Source organism: Sceloporus occidentalis, unplaced genomic scaffold (assembly GCF_023333645.1).
Source record: "Sceloporus occidentalis isolate IW3139 unplaced genomic scaffold, rSceOcc1.0.p SCAF_3, whole genome shotgun sequence".
Lineage (NCBI taxonomy): Eukaryota > Metazoa > Chordata > Lepidosauria > Squamata > Phrynosomatidae > Sceloporus > Sceloporus occidentalis.
The window spans coordinates 200,266,907-200,292,607 of NW_028316983.1; the positions used below are offsets into that span (position 1 = coordinate 200,266,907).

The following is a 25,701-nucleotide window of genomic DNA, read 5'->3' on the forward strand; positions in this document are numbered from 1 at the left end:
ATTAAATGCGATTTAAAGTACATTTGAATTTAAACAAAACTTGCAAATTCGAGGAGTTTATCACACCGAATTACTTCTAAAACAAAATAACACAATGCTAAACCACAGTTAAAGCGGAGAAAAGCGGCAGCTTTTTACTTTCAGGATGTTCTGAAGGTAAAAAGCTGCCCTTCTTTTCCACTTTAACTGCAGTTTAACTTTACATTATTTCACGTCAACTGCGACGTTGTGTGTTAAACTTCAGGCATTTCTGGGTTTACTTTGCTTTAAATTGCGTTTAAATCCCGTTTGCCCGCAGGATCCTGCTAGTGTGATAAACTAATTTGTTGTTGTTTGATTGCTTGAGTGTTTTAATGACTGGATGTTATTTTAATTGCTGTAAAAGGGGATTTTAATTGTGTGTTGGTGGGAGCGACAATGGGTTTTATTTTTTATTGTTGTGCTTATTATCCTTATCGTAAGCTGCTTCGATCCGGGTGGAGAGGCACAGTAAAAATAAATTATTATTATTATTATTATTATTATTACTATTATTATTATTTCCTCCTGGGCAGAAGGCTGAAAAGGAGGAAGCCTGGTCACTCTGCAGTGCCAGAACCAGCTTCCCTCAAGAAGCAGCAAAAGTATTATTATTACTATTACTATTATAATACTCTTGCTGCTTCTTGAGGGGAAGAAGGCTGGGCAGAAGGCTGAAAAGGAGGAAACAGTGCCAGAACCAGCTTCCCCTCAAGAAGCAGCAAGAGTATTATTATTATTATTATTATTATTATTACTATTATTATTATTTCCTCCTGGGCAAAAGGCTGAAAAGGAGGAAGCTAGTCTGCAGTGCCAGAACCAGCTTCCCCTCAGAGGGCCTCCTTTGGGTCCGCCTCGCATGCTGGTGACGTCAAGGGAGGACCCACTTCCGCCGGAAGTGCACTCTCTATCTAAGCTCCCCGGAGCTTGGTCCATTGGCTTTTTCCTTCCCCAGGAGGAGCGCTCTCTTGTCTTGAGAGAGAGGCAGCCATGCTGGTGGCAGAGCTGCTGCTTTTCCTGCAGGAAGAGAAAGAAGAAGAGCAGGAGGAGGGAAAGGGAGAGGGCTCCAGGAGCATCCTCTGCTTGTGCTCCCGCACCTTCGTCGAGTGAGCCTTTTTGTGACCTCTTTGATGGGCGTCTGCAGTGCAGAGATAATGCAGTTTCACGCTGCTTGGAACGCCACCCAACAGGATTCTGGGATTTGTAGTTTCTGCGAGGCACCAGCCACCCTGGTTTGAATGTAATGCAGTATGAGACCGCTTTAACTGCCCTGGCCCCAATGTTAGGGAATTCTGGGAACTGTCTTCGATTGTTTTAATGAATTATTTTAATGCTTTAATGCTTTATTAGTATTATGTAGTTTTGTGAGAGCCTTTTAGCCTACTCTAAGAGAGACCTCTGGTGCAACAGTAAATCGCAGTTCCCAGGATTCCCTAGCACTGAGCCAGGGCAGCTAAATAGGTCTCAGACTGGGTTATTATTTCTGCAGTGTGTTTTGGACCTGAATGGCCTTGGGAGAGTCACGCTCTCTCAGCCTCAGGGGAAGGCAGTGGCAAACCTCCTCTGAACAAATCTTGCCAAGAAAACCCCATGATAAGGGTTTCCCCCCGCTTAAGGTTGCCATAAGTCAGAAGCGACTATAAGGCACACAGCAGCAACAACAACAACATGAGGCAACAACACGCTTTGGCAGACATCCGGTAAAACTACAAATTGTAAAATACCGTTGGATGGGGCTGCAGCTCCACAGCATTATTTCTAGAGTGTAGGGACAATGGGCGCCACTTTAACAGCCATGGCACCATCCTATAGTATCCTGAGATTTGTAGTTTTGTGGGGGCAACAGTACTCTTTGGCATCAGAGGCTAAAGACCCAGTAAAACTACAAATCCATAGGATGGAACTACAGCACTGCTGCCTTATTTCTAGAGTACAGTCAGCCCCCCATGTTATCCAATGACAAATGTTTTGAAGAGAAGGCTTATTCCAGTTTCATGAGGCTAGTATAAAGATATTCTTTATCTACAGATTCAACGATCCAGCTTGAAAATATTCAAATACGTGTGTGTGTGTGTGTACTGTATATATTCTTGTATAAGTCTAGAAATTTAGGTTAAAAAATTGACCCCAAAAAAACTGAGTCGGCTTATCCATGGGTCAGTATAGGTACTGTACTTTAACTCTCATTTTTTAAAAAGGGATCCATTCCCCAGTGAAAGGAAAGAGTGTAATTTGTCCTGGAAACAATGACCTCCCTCTGTTCTCTCATCCATCCACCCTTTAAAGTGACCACAAAGTTAGGTCTGCTGGAATTTTGTAAGTTCTTTGGCATTGTTTTCCCTTGCTTCATTATTTAGATCCTTTGTTACATGCCCCTAAGTTTTACCCTCAACTTATCCACAGGTCATATAAAGATCCATAATTTTGGCCTCAAAACCTGCCATTGATTTATACACCATTTTGCTATCCCATTGTATTTAATGGGACTTGAGCATCCATGGATTTTGGTATCGGGGGGTGGGGGAGTGGTGGTCCTGGAACCAAACCCCAGCAGATATCAAGGGCCCACTGTATAGACGCACCCTTAGTTGCATAGTTACTCGGTAGGATGGGACAGTTGCTTTTTTAAAAAAATACTACGCAATTATCATGCTATCATTCAACTTTAACATACCTTGGCAACATCCTATTGAATCCTAGGATTTATAGTCTAGGTACAAGCATTTTGAATTCTTAGAGAGTTCTAGTGACTCACCAAACCCAGATTTCCACAGGATACAGCAATGGAATCATAGTGGTGAATAGTGTGAAAGAGTCCCACTATCACCACTCCAGTGGCTGCCAACTAGCAAAATAGTTTTGACAGTGATTAGCAGAGTTGGCATAGGTCAAGATTGACTTGAAGGCAGTAAACAACAACAAATGTGTCTTCAGTTTGACTGTCAGCTTACAGCGACCTCATGAATTTCATAGTATTTGGCTGAATAGAAATCAGCAGGACAGCTTGCTTACTTTTGTTGTTGGGTTCTTTGGAATTAGATGGGTAAAAAAGTAATAGGAACAAGCTACCTTCAAGCATCAATTGTAATGTAATCAGGGGCATCACTAACAGGATGCAGGGAGTTATTTCCAACTTACAGCAACCTTAAGCCAGGGTTTTCTTGGGAAGTTTCTTCAGAGGGGATTTGCCATTGCCTTCCTGTGAGAGAGAGTGACATGCCCAGGGTCACCCAGTGGGTTTCAGTAGCGCAGCTAGGATTCGGACCCTGGTCTCCAGAGTCATAGGCCAGTGCTCAAACCTCTACACCATGCTGGCTCTCAATTTGTTTGCTTAGTCCTGAGCTAAGACCCATTGATTTCAGTGGGAATTCAGTTCAGCTACATTATTGTCCAACGCAAAGTTAGGAATGTGCTTATTAGAATCTGCACTTTGCTAGCTAGGTTTGGGATGAAAGCCTGGACTTTGCCTTCCATTTGATGAATCTGGGGGAGAATGTTGTTGTACTATATTGGCCTTGAATTTGTCAGCTGTGGTTAATAGAGAATATGGGAGGTAGACTAGTAGCTGGGCTTTTTGAACAAATTGGGCCTGTTGTCTACCAACTGTACTGGCTTCCACAAACCTAAGGCCTTGCCCTGTAAAAGAGGGCTGCTCAAATTGGTGGTCTGTGGACTGGTGCCTGGCTCCTGGTCTGCAGTGAATTTAGGGATAGAAAGAAACAGTTGAAGGTACTTGGCACAAATATGTGTCTGTTGCAGTCTTTAGCAACAAAGAGTTGCAAAGCACTGCTTTAAGGGACTTCACAATTTGTGGACAAGATATCTCCACGTATACTTGTCTGAAGGATTGTGAGATGATGCTGATGATTCATATCCCACTTTTCTCCCAATACAGGGTATTGTATACTTGGATAGTCTACCCAGAAAGATTAATTCAGCACCTTCTCTGTGTTTTTGTGCTACTTAGGCAACCTGTTTTATTATTCTAGCGTATGGAGGATGGAAGGTTACAAATTGATTGCTTTTGTTTGGATTTTGCTTTCATAACCCTATTAGTCTTATCTGGTATTTTATAGTGTTTTAAACATTTTATTGTAAGCCACCTTGATAATATATTTGAAGGGCAGAATATAAAGATATAAATTTTAAAAGCACTTTGAGGAAGTGATGCCCAAGATTGAACAGTTAGGATTTCCATTATCTTCCTAGGGATAATGACTCCGCCTAACACTTCAATCTAAGTAGGCTAGTTCATTATTTGTTTCACAGTCAATGTGGGAAAACTGCTTAGTGCAGTGGTTCTCAACATTTGGTCCTCCAAATATTTTGGACTTCAGTTCCCAGACGTCCCAGCCAGTAGGGTCAATGCCCAGGAATTGTGGGAGCTAAAGTCCAAAACATCTGGAGAACCAAAAGTTTAGAAGCATTGGCTTAATGGACATCCTACAGTTCTAAGGAATTCTAACTTGATACAGTACATGTCTCTTCTCCGTTTTGGAATGGATGCTTGGATCTTCTTTATTCTGTTTAGTGGCAACACTTCATTCATTTTGTACATTTTTACAACCTTTTTTCCTCTGTAGACAAGGTACATTATAGATTATTTATCCCAACCTATATACAAGTGAATCCTGTACTGAAATACTGAGTGAATGCTAGGGAAATGTTCTAAAAAAATTATAACGGTAGTATGGAGAAGACCTCTTTTTTGTATACTTTTTCTTTCCAGTATTTCATTTCCAGTATTTCATTTATGGCTTTAAAAGTAATGTATTTATGTATTTTCTTACAGGGATCGGAAATTGTACAAGCTAGGCTTAAAGGGATTTTATGTCAAAGAGGAAGATAACAGTATAGGTAAGATATGCATGAAACATAAAATAAATATTTTTGCAGCCATATGGCCCATTTACTCTGCAACCATATTATGCTTATAATGTCTGGTTTTAAATGCATATTTTGAATATCCTATATGAGATAATGGTCTGCAGAAATAATCCAGTTTGAGACCGCTTTAACTGCCCTAGCTCAATGCTTGATAATTCTGGGAACTGTAGTTTTGTGAGACATTTAGCCTTTTCTATCAGACAGCTCTGGTGCCACAATAAACTACAATTCCCAGGATTCCCTAGCACTGAGCCAGGGCAGTTAAAGCAGTCTCAAACAGAATTATTTCTGCAGTGTTTTGGACCAATGTTTCTCTTCCACTGATCTAAATCCAATGTGATACTTGTGGTAGTGTTAGGGTTTCTACCCCATGCCCAGCCCTCTGCGCTTCCCAAAAACCTGCTCTGAAATTTCCCTCCAGAGCAGTTTAGGGCAAGCAGGTGGGGGTGGGGTCTCCAAGAGGAGAGTTCGTTGCCATCTTCCCAATTCTGAAAGCAAAAGCTCAACATTTCATACCGGCTCTTGTAATTATGCCTGCAGAAGTGAATGATGTCCAATAGTTCTCTAAATGTTTGATTTTTTTAAATAATTAAATTAATCTAGGTACACACACAGTGTTGAAAAAACACTTGTGTTGATTATGCACTTATTGTATATTGGCATGTTCAAGAGATCCTTAAAAATTTTTTTTTAAAAAGCCTGAAAGGATTCTCCTAAATGAAGAATTTTTACTTTTTTTAAAAAAATGTTTGCTACAGAATGCTTGCTCAGGAAAAAAAATGCTAGTATTGCTTTTCTGCACCAGAAACCTATAGCAAATTGAAGATGAAATTAAAGTGTAATTCCAGCATTTTATTGGATATTAACAGAGGAAGATCAAGTAACTGAAGATGAGAACAATGAGCAGAAACATGATGCCTTTAGGACTGCTGACTTGTCATCACACAGCCATGCCCCTGGAGTGGAAGATACTGAACTAGATTCGGAGACAGAACTTATGAAGAGTATGGGTTTGCCTGTACAATTTGGTGGGTTGGCAACCCATATGACTATGATGGTAAAAATTCCGTTTGTTTTCATACTGCTGTTTTTCTGTGTTATTTTAAAATGACTGATGTGAAAAGTAACCTGAGCAATTAACAAACAAAGTCGAACAGATCCTCTGCATTTTTGTTAATCTTAATTTTGGCAATTTTTTGAATTTACATTTAATATTTTTCATAGCAAAATCAAGTTAGAGAGATATTTTTTTCCTGAAATTTGAAGAATGTTTTTGTTTGTTGGTTGGTTTCTTTGTTTGTTTTGGTGTGGCTTCATAAATTCTATATGACAGCCTCTGGCCTGATAGAAAAATATAGATGAGATTTTATTTCCTGTAGTAGTTAATGATGAGATTAAACAATTCAGGTGATTAAAGAATTCTCAAATGCAATAACATTAAAAGATACTTATAAATGGAAGTGAAATGTGAGCTGATGTAATGACAGTTAAAAATTAATAAATAAACATCCTTTCAGAATTCACAAACATCATTTTAAGGTATGAATTTTTTTTTCTGGCTAAATTGGTCTGTGGATTCAAAAGGCCTGTGCTTTTCTAAAATTGTAGAATTCTCTGAAGATACCAGCCACAGATGCTGGCGAAACGTCAGGAAAAAAATATTCAAGAACATGGCCACATAGCCCAAAAAACCCACAAAAAACCATGGATGCCGGCCATGAAAGCCTTTGACTTCATATTGTAGAATTAGTTTTCAAAAGCTATTCTAGAGAATTTAGAATATTTGATAGGATTAACACATTGTACTACTTAGTAAATCATAGAAACCATTATTTCTGAAACACTTTTCTATTGTTAAAGGAGTCTTGTATTCTTTAGTTTTTACCCTCATCCTATGAGTGCTTGTGAATTTAAACAATAAAGTCAAAAGAGAAAAATCTATGCTAAAAATATTAAAATAATCTCATTTCTCAAACAGCCTCTTGAGAGTGCATCTCTGCTACTTCTGATGGGTAGTGCTGGGCTCTCAGGTTCTGCTGGGCTCTCAACATTCATCACCATTAATTATGTTAGCTAGGGCTATTGGGTCTGGAGGACGTTATTACCCTCCCTGCTGCACAATGAGAGCTGCATTGAAATGTGTGAAACGAGCAAGAAAAATAGGCTTTTATAAAATGTAGATAGAAAAGTTTGGATGGAAGCACAACCAAAAAGCAAATTCTGCTAGGTTGCTAAATTAAGATGATAACAAATTGCAGATAATGAAATTGTCAAGACATTATGATCACTTGGTCTTGTTACAGTCTAGCAGTGACATGGGCCTGTATTAAATGAATGACACAATTCAGTTGTATCAGAACTTTACATTCCATTCACAAATTAGTTTATTACTTAATCTTTTTCAGGAATCAGAGAATACTCATAAGAGGAGTAACAAAGTGATGAAGAAAAAAAAGAAAAAGAAAAAGATGTTGCAAAAAGATATTCTCAATGTAATGAAGGAGACTTTGGAAGAAGACCCTGAGACTGAAGATAACCACTCTCTTTCTGATGATCCATCCTTAATTAAAAAGGAGATTGATGAACACTGTGAAAATGGAGACAACCAACTTGATGAGCATCCGAAAGAAAAATGGGAAATATATTGGGGTGAATATGGAGAAGGACTTCTTTGGAAAAGTTGGCAGGAGAAACAGGAGAATGTAAATTCTGAGCTTTTATCCATAAGTGAGCCTTGGAATAATCCTGAAATGAAGGAAAAATGGGAGCAGCACTATAATGAATTATACTGGTATTACTGGGAACAGTTTCATTACTGGGCAAGTCAGGGTTGGACTGTGGATGTTGCACAGAACCAAAGTCCACAAATGAATACAAGTAAGCTAGAAATCGAGCAAGGAAGGACACAGCATGTTAGTGCAGATGGACAGTTCAGAGAAGTTCTGAACTCAGGTTTCTGCTCTCTTCCTTCTGTTGCCAACTGTGATGGTAATCCAACTCTAAACGGTGATCAGTATAATAATGACATTCTTATGGAGATCAGTAAAATAAACCTGAGCTCGAAAGGAGAAGAAGACAGCAAATTGGAAAACATGGTTGATAGTAATGATAGTCAAGGACTCAGTTTAACAAGCATGGAAAGGTCATGTCCTTGTGATTCTAACCGAACTGAGAAATCTGATGAGAATCTAAAGGAAAGAAGTACATCTTCTGAACATGGGTCTTCTAACCAAACAGGTTGGTGTGTTTGTATGTACTGCCTGTCTACTTATGGCAGCCTTATGATTTTCATAGGCTTTTCTTAAGCAAGGAATAGTCAGAGGTAGTTGTGCCAGTTCCTTCCTTTGAAATATGGCCTACCTGTATATATCAAGGTCAAAATTCCCCTCCTACTCTTTCATATGGCTTTGAGGTTTTCCCTCTGATTAAAGCATCCATTCCATGAAAATCCTCCATTCTTTTTAAAAAGATTTATTTTCTTTTTTTTTTAAAGATTTCTTCAGTTGTGTGGTGACAACAGTATGTATCTCAGTGACAAAGCAACAAGGAATTTGGTGGTTGGTTTTTCTCTATCCCTGCCCAAGGTCAAGAAGGACAGAAAGTATGAATGTATTTGAGGCTCTGATATTTAAAATCCAGTGCTTAAACCTAACAAGTGGGTGGGAGAGATAGAATTACTATGTGATAACTAGTTCATTAGATTAGACCATAGTTTCCAAGTAAGAAAAGGCTCAGAAATAATGTCTCTGTGATAATTTCTCACGCAGATTCTGTTTCCATTTTAGTTTCACAGGAGTCGTCTAAGGCACTTTCCACAGGAGGTGGGCAGTCACACAATAACAGTGATGGTGATGAACAGCCACCTGAACATAAACATGCTAAATTAAAGAGGAGGCAGGTTATCAATCACACTTTTTCATTTTATCCTCCACTGTTTTATTGAGTGTATTTTATATGAAATTGTAGTTTTTTATCTTGTAATAATGGCATGGTACATACCGCCTGCAAAAGGCAAGCTGAGGCTGCCTCTCTTTGCTGCGCAGCGTTACCGCAGCAACCAAATGACACAGTACCGCAGCACAGCAAAAAAGGAGCGCTTAGAAGCAGCTCCTGTTTGCTGCACAACTGCAATGCAGCAAAGTACCATAGGATGGTGTGATGGCATCACAGCTGTGCAGCACCATTTGGACGCTACGCAGCTGTGACATCACCGATGCATGCGATGTGTGGACAGGGCCATGCAATCATGGCGGCCCCCACACATACTAGGGTTAGGGAGTGTGCAGTTGGTGCACGCTCCCTAACCCTAAAATCAGCACCAGCACGGCACAAAAGGCCGGTCTGTACCACACCGTTGTTTCTGTTGTTGTAATCCCACCTTGATCTGCAGGGAGAGGCAGGAAATATAAATGAAAATTATTGTTATTATTATTATTATTAAAAGATCGTCCCTTGTTTCAGAATTAGGTTCTAGCCATAATTTATCCTCTACATTGGAGAAAAATGGTTCTGCAATCAGAACGGATATATATATATATATATATATATATATATGCTTTTTGGGCAAAAAGGATTTATGACAGTTTCACTGAAGATAGCTTTGGAAATAGGTTCTTACCAAAAGGAACATTATCTGAGGCCCAAAACAGATGGGCCAAAAGAAATGGTTTCTTGCCGCTTCAAGGACACAGTGTTCAGATGACACATACCCCCAAAGTTACCAGAAGTTGTTTTAAGGCCACCAAAGGTGACTTGAAGGTGCCAGAAAAAGGAGTAGATTTAACCAACTCCTGGCAGCTCCCCATTTGGGACCACAGCTGTGGCCCACTTTGAAAGCTGGCCATGCAGTCACTGTGGTCCTGGGCTGATTGCGGCTGGAACAGCCAGGGACCACTCCTTGCCATCCATCTGCTTCGGGCCTGAGATAATATGAAATATATTTCTGAAGATGCAATACATTTCTGAAATTGTTAACAAGCTGAAGAAAATTATAATTTATAATAATAATTATAATTTTTCTACATAGTTAACTGTTTTATAAGTATTTAAAAATTGTTTACCCTTAATTCAAAGAATAAGACAATGAACAATTGTGGGTTTTTTTTCCCATCTTGCTATGAGTTATAACACATGTATTGTGGTTTCTTTCCAGTCATGAATTAGATGCTGAAGAAGATCCTCAGGCTGATCCAGAAAATGTTTTTGGTCTCCTGGGGCTCAAGCATGGTACAGGACGAAGGTTATTGATAATGTTTCCTCTGTTTGTCTTAAATGATCTTTCACTAAAACTAGTGTTCATGGTTTCAAGTGTGTAATATATCTTTTTTCTGTGTGTTGAAATGCAATTGAGGTTTCTATGTGTTGAAATGCTACTTCAGTTTCTCCAGAAACCTTTGATAATACTTAAAATTGTCGAAGTATAACATTTTCCTAGCCTTCAGAAAAGCTTTATAAAATCAAACAAAATGAATGTGTGTGTTCATTTGTGAACAAGAATTACAGTCGGCCCTCCTTATACGCGGATTTGCCATCCGCGGATTTGAGCATCCGCGGATGGCAAATCGGGAAATTGTCCCCAATGGCGGCGTGCATGCACGCGCACCGCCATTGGGGACAATTTCCTTCTCCTCCCTCCCCTGCCTCGCTTCCCTCCTCCCTTCCCTCCCTGCCTCCCTTCCTTCCCTTTCCCTTACTTACCTTTACTGTTGCGGTGCAGCGGCTTGGCCTCTGCCGCCGCCGCTGCGAGGGAAACGGTGGCAGCGGCAGCAGCAGAGGCCAAGCCTCGGCTTCCTCGCCGCTGCCGTGAAAGGGCGCGATGGCGGTGCTGGAGGCCTCTTGGCCCCCAACAGCACCGCCACCGGGCCTTTCCCATGGCGGACGGCGAGGAAGCAGGCCTGCAGCGCCGGAGGCCTTCAAGGTCTCCCACGCCGGCATCCGGCCTCCGCCGCTACCGAAGGGCCGGATACTGGTGCTGGATGCCAAGAGGGCCCCAGCACCGACACCCGCCACTTTCGCGGCGCTGAGGAGGCCAGGTGACGGTGCCGGAGGCCTTGAAGGCCTCTGGCGCTGCTGCCCTCCGCGCCTCCTCTCCAAAAAAAAGGCGTGGAGGTGGGGAAGAGGACGCGCGGAGGGTAGCAGCGTGGGAGGCCTTCAAGGCCTCCGGCACCGTCACCCGGCCTCCTCAGCGCTGCGGAAGGGGCGGGTGTCGGTGCTGGGGCCCTCTTGGCCTCCAGCACCGGTATCCGGACCTTCGGTAGCGGCGGAGGCCGGATGCCGGCGCGGGAGGCCTTGAAGGCCTCCGGCGCTGCAGGCCTGCTTCCTCGCCGTCCGCCATGGGAAAGGCCCGGTGGCGGTGCTGTTGGGGGCCAAGAGGCCTCCAGCACCGCCATCGCGCCCTTTCACGGCCGAGGAAGCCGAGGCTTGGCCTCCGCCGCCGCCGCTGCCACCCGGTTTCCCTCGCAGCGGCGGTGGCGGAGGCCAAGCCGCTGCACCGCAACAGTAAAGGTAAGTAAGGGGAAGGGAAGGGAGGGAGGCAGGGAGGGAGAAGGAACTTTTGTTCCAATGGCGGCGCGCGTGCATGCGCGCCGCTATTGGAACAAATGGTACTTGAGCATACGCGGATTTTGGTATACGCGGAGGGGTCCGGAACGGATCCCCCGCGTATACCAAGGACCCACTGTACTTAGTTTTTAGAGGTAGGATTCAGGAACTGGTTTGGAATGAAAGTCATCATTTTATTCAAAGGATTGGTACAAAGTTTATTAGATGCTTCTGCTACACTGTTATAAATGTATTAAAATACACTGTTTCCCTGGGGCTGCTTACAGCCCCCCAGTGATGTTTATGTAGCTGTCAGCCCCTCCAGGAAACCTCCCTTTTTCTGTGAAACAGGCATGGTTCCCCAGCCCACCTCTTGGACTGAGGGATTGGGGCCCTTGCCACATGTCAGCTAATTCTGTTCTCCTCGGTGACCAATACATAATGGTGGTTAAACCAGGATGCCAAGTTAATAATAACATTCCACTTAAGCATTCTTAAGTATTGAAATTTCAGGATATTTATATGGAAAATGAGCAGGCTCTTTTGTACTCTTAGGCTATTTATTATAGGCATTCATAGATATATAAACATAACAATCTTGGGGAGAAACACAAACATAGCAATGTCCAGGGCCTTACCTTAATTTCATTGCATTGCATCATATATTACATACATCACATTACACGGTTTTCTAGGTGTTTACTTTTATAGGAACTAAAGCATTTAACGTAGCCTTTTATCCATTATCATCAAGTTCTTTCATAACTTCATAGTGTCTACTAAGGCATTACACAGACATTTCATACAGAATACAGAGTTCTGTCGCCTGTATCTCCTTAACCAGGGGTAGGCAACCTTTTTGAGCCAGGGGCCGTGTTGCTGTCCCTCAGACAACTGGGGGGCCGAAGCCAAAAAATAAATAAATAATTTTCAAAATATTTAAATAAATAAATAAACCGGGACAAATGTAGGATAAAATTTTCAAATGGTGGACACTTTTTAAAAAAAAGTGGAGGACACGCAAAAAAAATTGCTGATTTTTTAAAAAATGTTAATATAAATGCATGTTTCTGAGGCTTCTATAGACAATTGCCCCTGCACGCCAGATGACAAAGGCCCCAGCGGCAATTGGCGGCAGGACCGGGCTGGGGCTGGTCCCAAGGCCTCGCCGGGCCGCATCCGGCCCGTGGGCCGCAGGTTGCCTACCCCTGTCCTTAACCATCTTAAGGTATACATTGTATTTTTTCAGATATACATGCTCATCTGCCAAGGAATTAAACATCTCTAAGGAAGCATTTGTGACTACACAGGCTTTTTCCCCCCTTCTTCATTCTTAATGGTATCTGTATTATACAGCCATGTAACTATTCTTACCAGTATAAATCAACATTTTTGCTAGCATTTTCAGTCAATTATCAATCTATTATTTCATTAGGAACAGAGCAGGCTGTTCAAAACCAGAAGTGGCTTTTCCCAGTCTTTTCCTAGTTTTTGGCATTTTTAGGAGACTGGAGGGTTCTGAAAGAGAAAAATGGGTTTTGTACCTGATAGTTGATAAAGGTGATTCCAAAAAAATAAAAATTGTTGTGTGGGCCTTTTCATATAGCATAATTTAAAGGAGAATCTCAAGAGTAGAATTCACAGCCGGTAAATATCAAGTGAAGCTGAAAAAAATCTTTTCCACTAAATAGGTTCTACCTGTTTCTCAAACTGAAAGGTAGGGTGAAATTTTATGTGTGTTTGTGTTTATTCCCAGATACAAAGAAATTCCTGGCTTTAGTGAACGGAAAGTAACTCATCTCAATAAAAACATGAAATTTAAATCAAAGGTGTTGGACATGCGCAGAACAATCAAGACCAAAAACAAACATATATTTTTTACAGAAGAGCCTGAAATGGTAGTGTTTAAGAAGAGTGAAACTTTGAATAAGGTAAATATTGTTTGCTGTTATAAATTAATAGAGTTGGTAGGGGAAAATATATTAAGCTTTCGCTTTTTTATTGTTTTCTAGATATCTTATTTATGGTATCAAATATGTCCTAATTTTCATGTTTCCCTTGGCCTGCACAGGTACCTGTCACCTATGCATTTTGTAGTATATATTGTCTGACAAAAGGACCGTACTTTGCTTCCTGCCCTTCCCATCTACAGGCACTTGATGCATTCCATTGTTTCCTTGCCACACTGTAGTTGCCTATTATTAGTGCTTCTGGGTAGTCATTATTCAAGAATTTTACTATTATGGATTTGTATTATAATTACTGCCTGTACTAATTTTGATCGAAACCCTACCAGTCTTAGTTCTGCTATCTGCTATTACTCTGTGTTGGTTATAATGGCCCATGCTTTACGCACCTTTCCAACTCTGTTGACACTCAGTGATGTGCTCCTTTTGGACCTTGATTATTTCTTTGGTTTTGGATGCCTGCTTTGGGGTGTCCCTATCTAATCTGCATGTTCTTTGCATTTTTTCATTTAATTTTCCTTACTTAATTTTCATTATTATCTGGCTTGTCATACTATTCTTAGATGCTGATAGTTAATTTTTTAACCTCATTGTAAGGTATTACTGCCATGGTTAATATTGCAGCAGTCATTACATACATTTCCTTATTATTGCAGGCTACTATATTAAACATTTTATAGGCTGCATTATATGCTGCTCATTGGCCACAGTTATTGGCCACTTACCATATTCCTTTGGTCTTTGGTACATAATCCATATTTTTGATACATCCTTAGTAACTTAGGTCCAAAACGCACTGCAGAAATAATCCAGTCTGAGACAGCCTCAACTGCCCTGGCTCAATGCTAGGGAATCCTGGGAATTGTAGTTTATTGAGTCACCAGAACACTCTTACAGAAGGATAAATGTCTCACAAAACTACAGTTCCCAGAATTCCCTAGCACTGAGCCAGGGCAGTTACAGCGGTCTCAAACTGAATTATTTCTGCAGTGTGTTTTGGACTATAGTTACTATATTTGTTTGGTGATTACTGTAGCCTTCATTACATATATCTGGTTGTTACTTCATATGGTCCATATGGCATAGGCCACAGTTATTGGCCACTGTTATAATATTTTTTTTGGCTATTATCACAGTTGTTAGTACATAAACCATTCACAATACTTAACAAGGTCCTTACTGATGTTGTTAGTATGTTCCTTTGGCAATTATCTAGTCTTTATTACATAAGCCTTTTGTTCCACTTCATAGGGTCTTCATGAACATTGTCATATCTCTTAGTCTATTATTGCAGTCTTTATTGCATAAACCATTTTATAATGCATCACAAGGTCTTTACTGACACTATTCTTTTCTTATTGACATTGCTGGCTGTTACCGCAGTCTCGATTACATAGACCATGTTCTACTGCATCACAAGTTCCTTATTAACATTGGGATTGTATTACTTAGGTTATTATTGCAGTTATTATTGCATGAACCATTCTACATGATTATCCATAAAGTCCTTATGGTCCATTATTACTATTAGTATTTATTATATTTCCATGGCTATTACTGCACTTAATATAAATACCACCAGTTATAATTTGTCAAAAGGCCATTACTGGCCATTGTTAACATAATTCTACTGCTAATATTGCAGTTGCTTTTGCAATAATTCCACAGGGCTGTTGTGATATATTCCCTGTTATTAATTCTGCTATCTATGCTGATTATTTTACTTATGTTATCATGTGCTTGGCTATTTGGCTAGCGTTATTTCAGCTGCTTCTTTTTCTGAGGTTTTGAGGTGTTATGGCATAATGTTGGAACTGAAATAGTATAATGACCATTTTTAAAATAATTTGCACATACTGCAAAACTCAAACTAAAGTCATACTGAAAATGGGAGGAAAGTGACCCACTTGAAGCGAATGGGGGTGCACATTAATATCCCAATTGCCAAAATATAGTTTGCATTTTAGATGTTCTTTGATAAGAAAATGAAGTATTCAGAGACAGCCGTGTTAGTCTGGAATATCAGAATGCAAAGGGGTCTTGCAGCACCTCACAATAATGCAAAAGTTTATGGAATGGCTGACCAAATAGAGTTCATATGCAGAGATTTTATGAAGCTTGCATCCCATCTAAAAGCAGAGGTTGTGTTTCTAAGTCTTCTGTGGGGTGGCCATGAATATACTGCAGAGGTTTTTGATGTTCAGACAATGATTTATATTGATGGATATCCTTTTCCAAGTATGTATATTTTTTTAAAAAAAATCTGTAGCAATGTATTTACAAATTTATTTTATTGTTCAAATTTATGTTTTGTAATGCTTGGTGTTCTAGGTCGAAAGTTTCTTGAAGCAAGTGAATGAACCTATGGAAGAGACATCTGAAAACAAACCAATTCATGCTTCCACCAGCAGTGATTCAGAAGAACAGGAAAATGATACTGGCTCACAAAACAATTCAAATATCCAAAACTGTGACCTGCCACTTCCTGGTTCAAATTCTAGCAGAATTAAAAAAAATAGCATTGAGAAGAAAAAGCTGGTGATAGCAGCAAGTAATTGTAATTCTCGGGTGCCTGAGGATGAGATGAGAACAGAAGTATGTCCTTTGGAAAGAGAACTAGTTCCTCTGGATATTCCAGACTATCTGCAGATGGAAACAGAAGGTGAGAGATAATTCTAAGTAAAGCTTTTAAAATAAATTGTATGTATATAACATTTTATGCACACACATGTGAACATTCATTTTGGGGAGGAAAAATAGTGTTTTATATTTGTTTTAAGAATGTAGCATCCTAGAAAATCGCCCCACAAGGTCCTTTAGCCATGTCTTTGTGTTTACTCATTCTGCTGAAAGTGAAGCAAGAAGTACATTTGCTGATAATAAGATCAAAATAGATTCTTAATAAAAAATTTAAAGTCAGGAATGATGATCTAATGAGGCAATGTGGTTTTCATCGTGCAGGTGAAGTAAATGCTATAAAAAAGAAGAAAAACAGAAAGGCCAAGAAGAAGAAAAACAGAAATAAACCATCTCTACCCCCTGAAATAGCTGCTGATCCAGAACTGGCTAAATACTGGGCACAGCGGTACAGGCTGTTCTCTCGGTTTGATGAAGGGATTCAGTTAGACAGAGGTAGGTTTGTAATAGTAATAGCGAGCTATATGAACTAAAAGCTACATTATTTTGAAGTGATTAAGAAGTTGGTGATGAAGTAATATGTATAAATTGTGTGATATTACAGTCTGGCATGTTAATACATCACAATAGCCAGGATTGGTTGATTTACTATGAATTAGCAGTGTTCTAATGGATGCAGCCTATTTGATCCTATTTCAGGCTAATGAGTAAAAATAATAAGAAGATCTAACTTATTGTGACATATGACCCAGGATCCTGATACATTCCTCTCAAACAAGCCATGATTATAAATTCAACAACCTTTGGCTTGTTTGGGAACATCAAACCAGGATTTCACAATAAGCCAGCGGTGAAGAATATGTGGCCCTTCACACATTATTATACTGCAGCTTCTATCTTTAGCCATCATAGGCAGTGGTGAGGGATTATGGCAGTTATGATCCCTGTCTTGCTTGTTGATGCTATTGTCTGATATTGTATATTTTATTGTTTTTAGCTGCTTTTAATTGAATTTTGATGTAAACACTGGCCAAAAATATCTGAAGGAGGAGATATTCCTTTTCCTTGTAATTCTTTCTTATTTACCGTATATAATCGACTATAAGTCGAAAAATTTATGCCCCAAAATGAACTCCAAAATCTTGGGTAGTCTTATGGAAGGGTCAATGAGTTAATGCTAATAAATTTTGTGAAAGAAGAAGTGCCCACCTTTCTCTGTAGCCTTGTAATGGCTCCCTGTTTGAAGCCCCGGCGCCAGCTCTCCTCTCCTCCTCTTTCCCTCTGTGTGTGTGTGTGGGTGTATGTGTGTCTGTTTCCCAGGCTCTCAGCCTTCCTGCAGAGCCAGACCTGACAAGCTGCTGCTGAGAGAAGGAACACAAAGAAGGTATGCCCAGGCTTCTACTCCGTTTTGCCTGGAAGTCCTGGGGGTGAGAAGGAGAGAGAGAGAAAGCCCTGTCCTCTCTTTCTGAAAGCCATGAGTCTTGGGAGTTCTGGGGGTGAGAAGGAGAGAGAGAGAGAAAGCCCTGTCCTCTGTTTCTGAAAGCTATGAGCCTTGGGAGTCCTGGGGGTGACAAGTAGAGAGACAGTGGGGTCTGTCCTCCTTTTCACAAACCATGTGCCTTGGAGATGCTTTTGGTAAGGGGAAGACTGTGTGTGTGTGTGCGCACGCTGAGATTTGTTTCCCCTTTTCCATGCTGAGACTGATGCTTGGGAGTGGTCCAGAGAGTGAGATATAGGGAGGGAAGTGGTGCTTTGTTCCCCCCCCCCTTTAGATCTTTTGTAACATCCTCCAGTGTTTGCCCCTCGACTTATGCACAGGTCATATCAAAATCCATGATTTTGGATCCAAAAACTGCCCTCGACTTATACATGAAGTCAACTTATACATGAGTATATATGGTAATTTTATTCTCTTACTCGAAGTAAATGGGCTGCATATATATCAGTTTGCTTCTTGTCCTCAGTAAACAAGGATAATCCACGAATCCTGTCTTATCATTATATTGAATGAACATGGCCACTTAGAGCTGAACATGGCTGACTAGATTAAATAAGTGGAGAGACAGCAGATTGAAAGAATAGTTTAGAAAGATACAGCACCAGGCAAAGTCTGGCATACATTCCCAGAGTCTTCTAGCAAATATGCAGTTAAATCAGACTTATATAGCATTTATGCAAACCTACATAGCAACAGCAATTAACCAGTAAGAAGGGTATGACAGTAATCCAAATTAACCAATAATGAGCAAAACTATTTCATATCTATATATGTCAGGCTTGTTTCTTGCATTACACTGGTGTTCTAACAGGTATCTCCTATCAAAATTTGTTCTAATAGGTATCTCTTATTAGTGGAACATGTCAAGATGTTTGAGGATATTGCTTGGAATAGCCGGAATACATTTAATTTTCCACATCAGATTAATTGATCAGATTAATTTATGTTCAGATTAATTCCTCATTCAAAGACCTGACAAACTGTTTTTTGTTTTGTTTTGTTTTGTTTTATCAGAGGGATGGTTTTCTGTTACACCTGAGAAAATTGCAGAGCATATTGCAGACCGTGTAAGGCAATCCTTCAAGTCCGACATCATAATAGATGCATTTTGTGGTGTTGGAGGAAATGCAATTCAGTTTGCCTTGGCAGCAAAAAGAGGTAAATGTTTCCATTACCTTTTCTCTTTCATGCACATATTAATTTTACTATCTGTGTTTGGGTGAATATTGGCAAATCTTAATTGTACCGTTTAAAGTTAAAGATTGCTACTGTAAATTGATCAGATAACTGTGCATGTACAAGGAAAACACAATGGTTAAAGCTAAACAAGGTTTGTTCTTCAATAGTAAGTACTGTGGAGCCTTACACAGGGGATCTGTTCCAGACACACACCCACGTAAGGCAAATCCCACGTAAGCTCAACCCCATTCTATAGAATAATAATAATAATAATAATAATAATAATAATAATAATAATAATAAATTTTATTTCTATACCGCTTTTCCAGAAGATCAAAGCAGTGTACACAAAATTTAAAACCAGTTACAACACATCATAAATAGATAAAACCAATAATAATATACAAATCTAAAATCTAAAAACAATAATTTAAAAGGGTGAGGCAAAAAGTTGATGGGATCAGAATACTCTAGTTCATTTTCCAGAGGGGAAGGCTTGACAGAAGAGGAAAGTTTTTAGCCTCTTTTTGAATGTTTCTAGGGGGGGTGATCAGGCAGAGTTCCTCGGGAAGACTGTTCCAGATTTGTGGGGCCGCTACTGAGAAGGCCCTCTGTGATGTAGTAGCATATTTAGATGATGGAATTTCTAGCAAGTTCTTCCCGGTTGTTCTGAGTGTGCGGGGCAGATTATATGGGGAGATGCGGTCCCTCAAGTAACTCGGGCTCAAGCCATGTAGGGCTTTATAGGTAATAACCAACACCTTGTATTGTGCTTGGAAGCGAATAGGCAGCCAGTGCAGATCTTTCAGAATAGGTGTTATATGGTGGGGCTCGTGGTTGCAGCGGCGCTCACATGCGGCAGCCACACGCACTGTTCATTCAATAACGATGCGGCTTCCGTGTAAACAGGAAGCCCCCTATGGTGTGCCCGCCTATAGAGCAGGCACACTGTATTAATTTTTTTACTGCTTCACCAATCACTGAACTGACCTGTTCTATCTATCTGTGTTTAAAATGGTTTGTTTTTCAGTAATTGCTGTTGATATTGATCCTGTGAAGATCCGTCTTGCTCACAATAATGCAGAAGTGTATGGAGTGGCTGACCGAATAGAGTTCATATGTGGAGATTTCATGAAACTTGCATCCTGTTTAAAAGCAGATGTTGTGTTTCTGAGTCCTCCATGGGGTGGCCCTGAATATACCACTGCAGAGGTTTTTGATGTTCAGACCATGATTTATCCTGATGGATATCCTTTTACAAATTATCCAGTCACTGCTATTTCTTTACAAAATAAAAGCTAACACTATTATATATATTATATACTTGGGGAGTTCTCATCTATCACTTGTTTTTAGATTTTAATATCCTTGGCAGTTTGGAATTGCAGGGAGGCCAGTTGTTCTGTTGTCTTAGCATCTGTTGTCATTGTTGCAGAAAAAGTTTAAAACATTTCAGTATGGTCAATATTTAAAACTGGGGAAATCCAGAGAATTATAGGGCAGGCATACAGGCATTTTCCATTTTCACCATCTTGTTTGATTGATTATTATACCCTTTTTCCTATGAGTTGATTTAAAGTTGTGGACTGTTTCTTATAAATCAGTTCTTGAGAGATTTCACTAGCGTAAGTTCCAGACATAAGCGTACTAAGATTATGAATAAGCTCTGAGACAAGTTGTCTTGCTTGCAAACTACTGTATTTGATATTAGAGAAGGCATGAAGAAGCTTTTCAGAGTCAAAATTATTTCCAGAATTTGCTCTAGTGAAGGCAGTCTTACTATGCTGCCAAAATATCCAGAACACATGAAACCGTTTTGTTGGAGATGACAAAAAGTTGGAGAATGAATTCTAGGCCTTGTGGGAGTTTTTGGTGGGATTTTTAAAAAATCATGGGCAACATGGACAGTTGCCTGTCCTTCTGAATTAGAACAGATGCTCAAGTAGAACAGGTACTCAACAGATCTAACTGTGAGATATAGAAACATAGCAGCATTAAATGAATTAATAGATTTTAGGACTGAAAGGGTTCAGATGTTTATTAAGTCTCCTCTTTAGTCCTGAGGAAGGATCACGTATTCATATATCTTAATAATTCTCATCTGGTTAATAATTATTACTTCTTGTAGGGTGATCATGTGCATAGACACCATGTTTTGGTCATGCCCCCCAATATCATCAGACCCAGAGGGAGTTGGCAGAGAAACATGAGACCCACACTTGAAATGTCAATGGATAGAGTTATTGAAAATGTCAAGGGATAGAATTATTTAAAATATTCCAATTGAAGCAGTATTTAATTTCTTTCTTCCTTAACTTCTTTCTACATTTGAAATTTTCAAGCTGTCACAAAAGATTACCAACAACATTGTGTATTTTCTTCCCCGTAATGCTGACATAGATCAGGTAAGTTGTAATTTACTTGTACATCTAGTATAGCACAGTGGCTAGAAGACTAAACTAAGTCTTCAGTTCAAATCTGAAGATTTGTCTTAATTTAATAGTGGATATAACACTATTTTTGCCTGCCAGTCTTAATTTAATAGTGGATCTAACACATGTTAAAATATGATAGACTACATAATTGGAAGCAGAAGATGGAGAAATTCTATTCTTGCAGCAAAAATATGACCAGGCACAGACTGCAGCACAGACCATAGCCTACTAATATCAAAAATTAGAATAAAGCTGAAGGAGAACACAAAATCAGTCATCATGCCAAAACATGATATGAAGAACATCTCAACAGAATTTAAAGTATTGTAAAAAATATTTGTACTATTAAGCCTAATTGACTGAGAACCAGATGAACTTTGGACAGAAGCCAAGGACACAGTCAAGGAGGAAAGCAGAAATGCTATCTGTCTAACTAAAAAGATTGCATGTACAGCGCTGTGTAAATTTACAGCGCTTCATAAATAAAGGTTAATAATAATAATAATAATAATAATAATAAAGAAAGAGAAGAATCAGTGAATAACAGATGAAACACTTTAAGTAGTAAAGGACAGACAAGAAGCAAAAGAAAAGGGAGACAGGAACGGAACCAAAACCATGAATGCAACCATTCAATAATTTGTGCACAAGAATAAAGAGAATTATTGTATTGATCAATGCAGAGAAATAGATGCTGACAACAAAGAAAGGAAGGATCTTTCCCACAATATCCATGAAATCAAAGGGCAATTTAAACTGAGGAGGAGAATGTTGCATGATCAGCAGAGGAACATAATACATGACCAACAAGACAAAAAAAGATGATGGAAGCAATACACAGAAGAGCTGTATAAAAGAGATGATAAATGCACATGGAGGAAGAATCATGAAGATGAACCTAAAATTTGTGAAGTAAAAGTGAAAGGTGAAGTAAAAGCTGTACTCAAAGCAATTGGGAAGAATAAATCACCAGGACAGATGACATACCAAAAGAACTGTTTCAAGCTATAGAGACAGAATTGATTTTAGTTCTAACTAAAATATGCCAACAGATATAAAAAACAAAACAATGGCCCAGAGACTGGAAACTAAATATTCCCGTATCAAAAAGGAGACACAAAAGAGTAACTAAAGGACCATTGAGCTGAGTGTTGAAGGCAGGAGGTCTTGGAGGTGTCTCATTCATGAGGTCATCATGAGTCAAAGTCAATTCAAGGGCAGTTAACAACAACATAGTTATTAGATTAAGCTATGACAACCCTCCAAGAATATGTATATCACTAAAGAAATATAAATTATTAATGTAAAAAAGTGTTTCTGCTAAAATTATTTTAAAGTGTCCTGAAATGTGAAAGATGTCATGGTGATTGACCATTTTCTCAATAAGTGTCTTGATGTGTCCACACCCTTTCTAATCAAGGATGAGAATGTTGGAGCATTTGTGAGACCAGCAGTCCACACTTCCAAAGCTGTATACCTGGATCAAACCCCAAAGAGGCGCTCTGAGCTTGTGACCATGCATCTACAACTTCAGCAGTTTTGAATTGAAATTTGGACCTTGCTACTCAAAGATGGTGGCTGCAAATCTGGACAACTCTAAAAGGAAGAAGGTGTATTCATGGGAGATAAAGCTGTTACAGGCTACTAATTGAAGTTGTTATAATTCATCTCCAATATCAGAGGCAACATCTCTCTACACAACTAGGAGAGTATTAGCATTAACATGCAGATGTCTTGCTTGTGGATTTGCACTGAGCTTTTGCTTGCCCAGAGAATTCTGGACTATATAGGACGTTGGTCTGATCCAAAAAGATTCTTCCAGGTTATTGATGGGGATATAATTTTAGTCAATGGAGAACTTGGGTTATAGGAGTGGGGAGAGAAAAGCATTTTCTGGGTCAATATATCTTTCTGTAACTAGTATGCTACTGATGGAAAGAGTAACATGAATAAAGAAGTTCTCCTCACCAAAAAAGAAAACACTGATTTAGGTTACTGTTTGTGATTGCACTTGTATCTGTCTCTCAGATATACTATAATATGGTTGATGTTGCATTGTGATATGTAATTATTCCTTTTTGTTTGTGTCTTTTACGTTTTAGGTAGCTTCCTTAGCTGGACCAGGAGGGAAAGTTGAAATAGAACAAAATTTTCTTAACAACAGATTGAAGACCATAACTGCTTATTTTGGAAACCTAATCAGACAAGACACATCATGATGGCTTAGATGAAGAAACCACTAATCATTGCAAAATTGATAATTTGAAATTTCTGAAGTTCATTCCTTCATCTGTTTCTAAAATTAGTGGCTGTCATATTTTTTAAGAAGAAATAGTTTGGAATATGTATTGTAGTACTAATAAAATGTTTTTAATAAACCAAGATTTTCTGTAGCATTGAAGTGATAAAGATATGGTTCACTATTAGACTTTAGTTAATATTTTAATAGTTATAATTAATATTCCCAAACTTACATTAAATTTAGAGGCTGACCTATTTATTTCAGTGACAGGTACTATAAATACAAAATTTATCTGTTTTTAAAAGTAGAAAATAATATGATTCAGTAGTGTGGATTTGGTGAGAGGTAAGAAGAAAGGGGATAATAACCAGAGGGAGAGACAGAAATGTGAAAAGTTGTGTTAAAGTTGTGAATACAAAAGCTGGGAAAAGACAGGAATGCACAGTTTGAAGTTGAAAAGGCATTGAAGTTGACCAAAAAGGAATCTTTGGAGGGTGGAAGGAAGGAGATGGAGAGTGAAAGTGTAGACAGACAGATAGAGAAACATTAATGGAATGTTGTCACACTCGTAACATTGTCTTTCATTGCTGCCCAGTCCCCTTGAAATGCTGTACTTACAGGGTTCTCATTCATTTTTCCTCTAGTGATGACCCTGAATAGTACATTGCTGTCTGTTCTAAACTGAGTGGAAATTGGTAGGAGTGAGGGAGTTTGACATTTGGGTAGGTAGTTTCATGAGAGTTAGCCAGTGAATGGGAAAATTCAATGAACTGCTTGTGAAAAAAAAATCAATTGTTATTGGTTATGACCATCTTTCTTTCAAATTGCAAATTCAGATCGTGACTGGCAACAGGGCTGTTGCCAAAAGGTTACTAGAAACTAGGAGTAGTTATCAGCATGAGTAGGGCAATTCCATTGTTCACAGAAGTGCAATACATATTTTAAGCATCTAAAGGGATACATCCTGCCCCGCCAAACCAGGGTAGATTGAGCATGAAGAATATGGTGACAGATGAAAACTTAAAAAGTGAGTGTGCAGTAGGAGAGAGTCACAAGAGATCCTGGAGGAGATGTCTACCTTGAGCTCAGAATAGGGCCTCTCCTTTTGGGATGCATGGGGGGTGTCACTGCAACCTTTTGATGCAGTTATGTTTGAAGCAAGATCCAGCAATAGATGCATTTTTGTACAGGTTGAATCGCCCTTATCCAGAATTTTGAAATCCAAAATATTCCCAAAACCATAACTTCATGGGTAGCTGAGATAGTAGCACCTTTGTTTTCTGATGGTTCAATGGACACAAAATTTGTTTCATGCACAAAATTATTTTAAAATATATAAAATTACCTTCAAGCTACATATATAAGGTGTATATGAAACACAAATGAATTTTATGTTTAGACTTGTATCTCATTTCCAAGATACTTCATGTGCATATATGCAAATACAGGTATTTCAAAATCCCCCAAAATACAAAACACCTCTGGTCCCAAGAATTTCAGACATTCAGCCTGTAATGCTACCTTCTTTTAACGGAAAGCAGACTGTGAAAACTGTATACATTGGTTGTATTCTGTTGTCATTTCCATTCTGTCAGCAGTAAGGTTAGAAAGGGAGAACTCATGTATGCATGTTGTCATAAAACTGCCTTGTACAACTGTACAGTGCTAAATGCTCCTGCAGGTTTGTCCTTGTGAAAGCAGGAACTGTCATCTGCAGACAATTATTACAAATCACCATCTGAGTGCTAAAGAACTTCATTAAATTATGTGTAATGCTGGTATTAATTTTTATTGAATTTTGTCCGGTTAAATGCATTGAATTAATAGATGTTATTGGTCTGGGAATTACATGTTGACAAAGCATAATGTTTATGGTGGCACAATGGTTAAGTGCCTGTACTGCAGCTACTCACTCAAAACCACAAGGTTGCGAGTTCAAGACCAGCAAAAGGGCTCAAGCTTTACTCAGGCTTGCATCCTTCCGAGGTCGCTAAAATGAGTACCCAGATTGTTGGGAGCAAATTAGCTTACAGTTGTAAACCACTTAGACACTGCTTAGGTGGAATGAAGCAGTATATAAATGAAGCTTCTTTATTTATTTTACTTTTGGAATACAAATCCCAAAATCCCCAGTGGTCTTTTCATAGCTCTGAGCTAGTTTTGTATATGATATGTAAAGCAATGACTCATGTTGTAGAAAAATATTTAAATTAATTAAATAATTAGAAAAATAATTAAATTGGCAACTAACCAACCAAGACACTCCTATAAAATTCTGTTGTGAATTCTCCAGTG

General features: G+C 39.1%; 1 protein-coding gene across 5 annotated transcripts; it reads left to right on the forward strand.

Annotated features, from left to right (window-relative positions):
• Positions 1-976: 976 nt before the first annotated feature.
• Positions 977-23,546, forward strand: TGS1 (trimethylguanosine synthase 1). 5 transcript variants are annotated; one of them, XM_089517330.1, is made up of 13 exons: positions 977-1,127; positions 4,814-4,878; positions 5,778-5,965; positions 7,314-8,145; positions 8,694-8,802; positions 10,061-10,147; positions 13,205-13,379; positions 15,747-16,077; positions 16,377-16,547; positions 18,565-18,708; positions 19,760-19,976; positions 21,056-21,134; positions 23,267-23,546. In XM_089517330.1, exons 1-13 carry the CDS (start codon positions 1,012-1,014, stop codon positions 23,381-23,383), a joined length of 2,631 nt encoding a protein of 876 aa, XP_089373456.1. In that variant the 5' UTR covers positions 977-1,011; the 3' UTR covers positions 23,384-23,546. The 5 variants fall into 5 exon arrangements, with proteins under 5 accessions (XP_089373456.1, XP_089373454.1, XP_089373458.1 ...); XM_089517328.1 differs by lacking the exon at positions 23,267-23,546 and adding an exon at positions 22,585-23,242; XM_089517331.1 differs by lacking the exons at positions 977-1,127; positions 23,267-23,546 and adding exons at positions 1,238-1,721; positions 22,585-23,243.
• Positions 23,547-25,701: the final 2,155 nt, after the last annotated feature.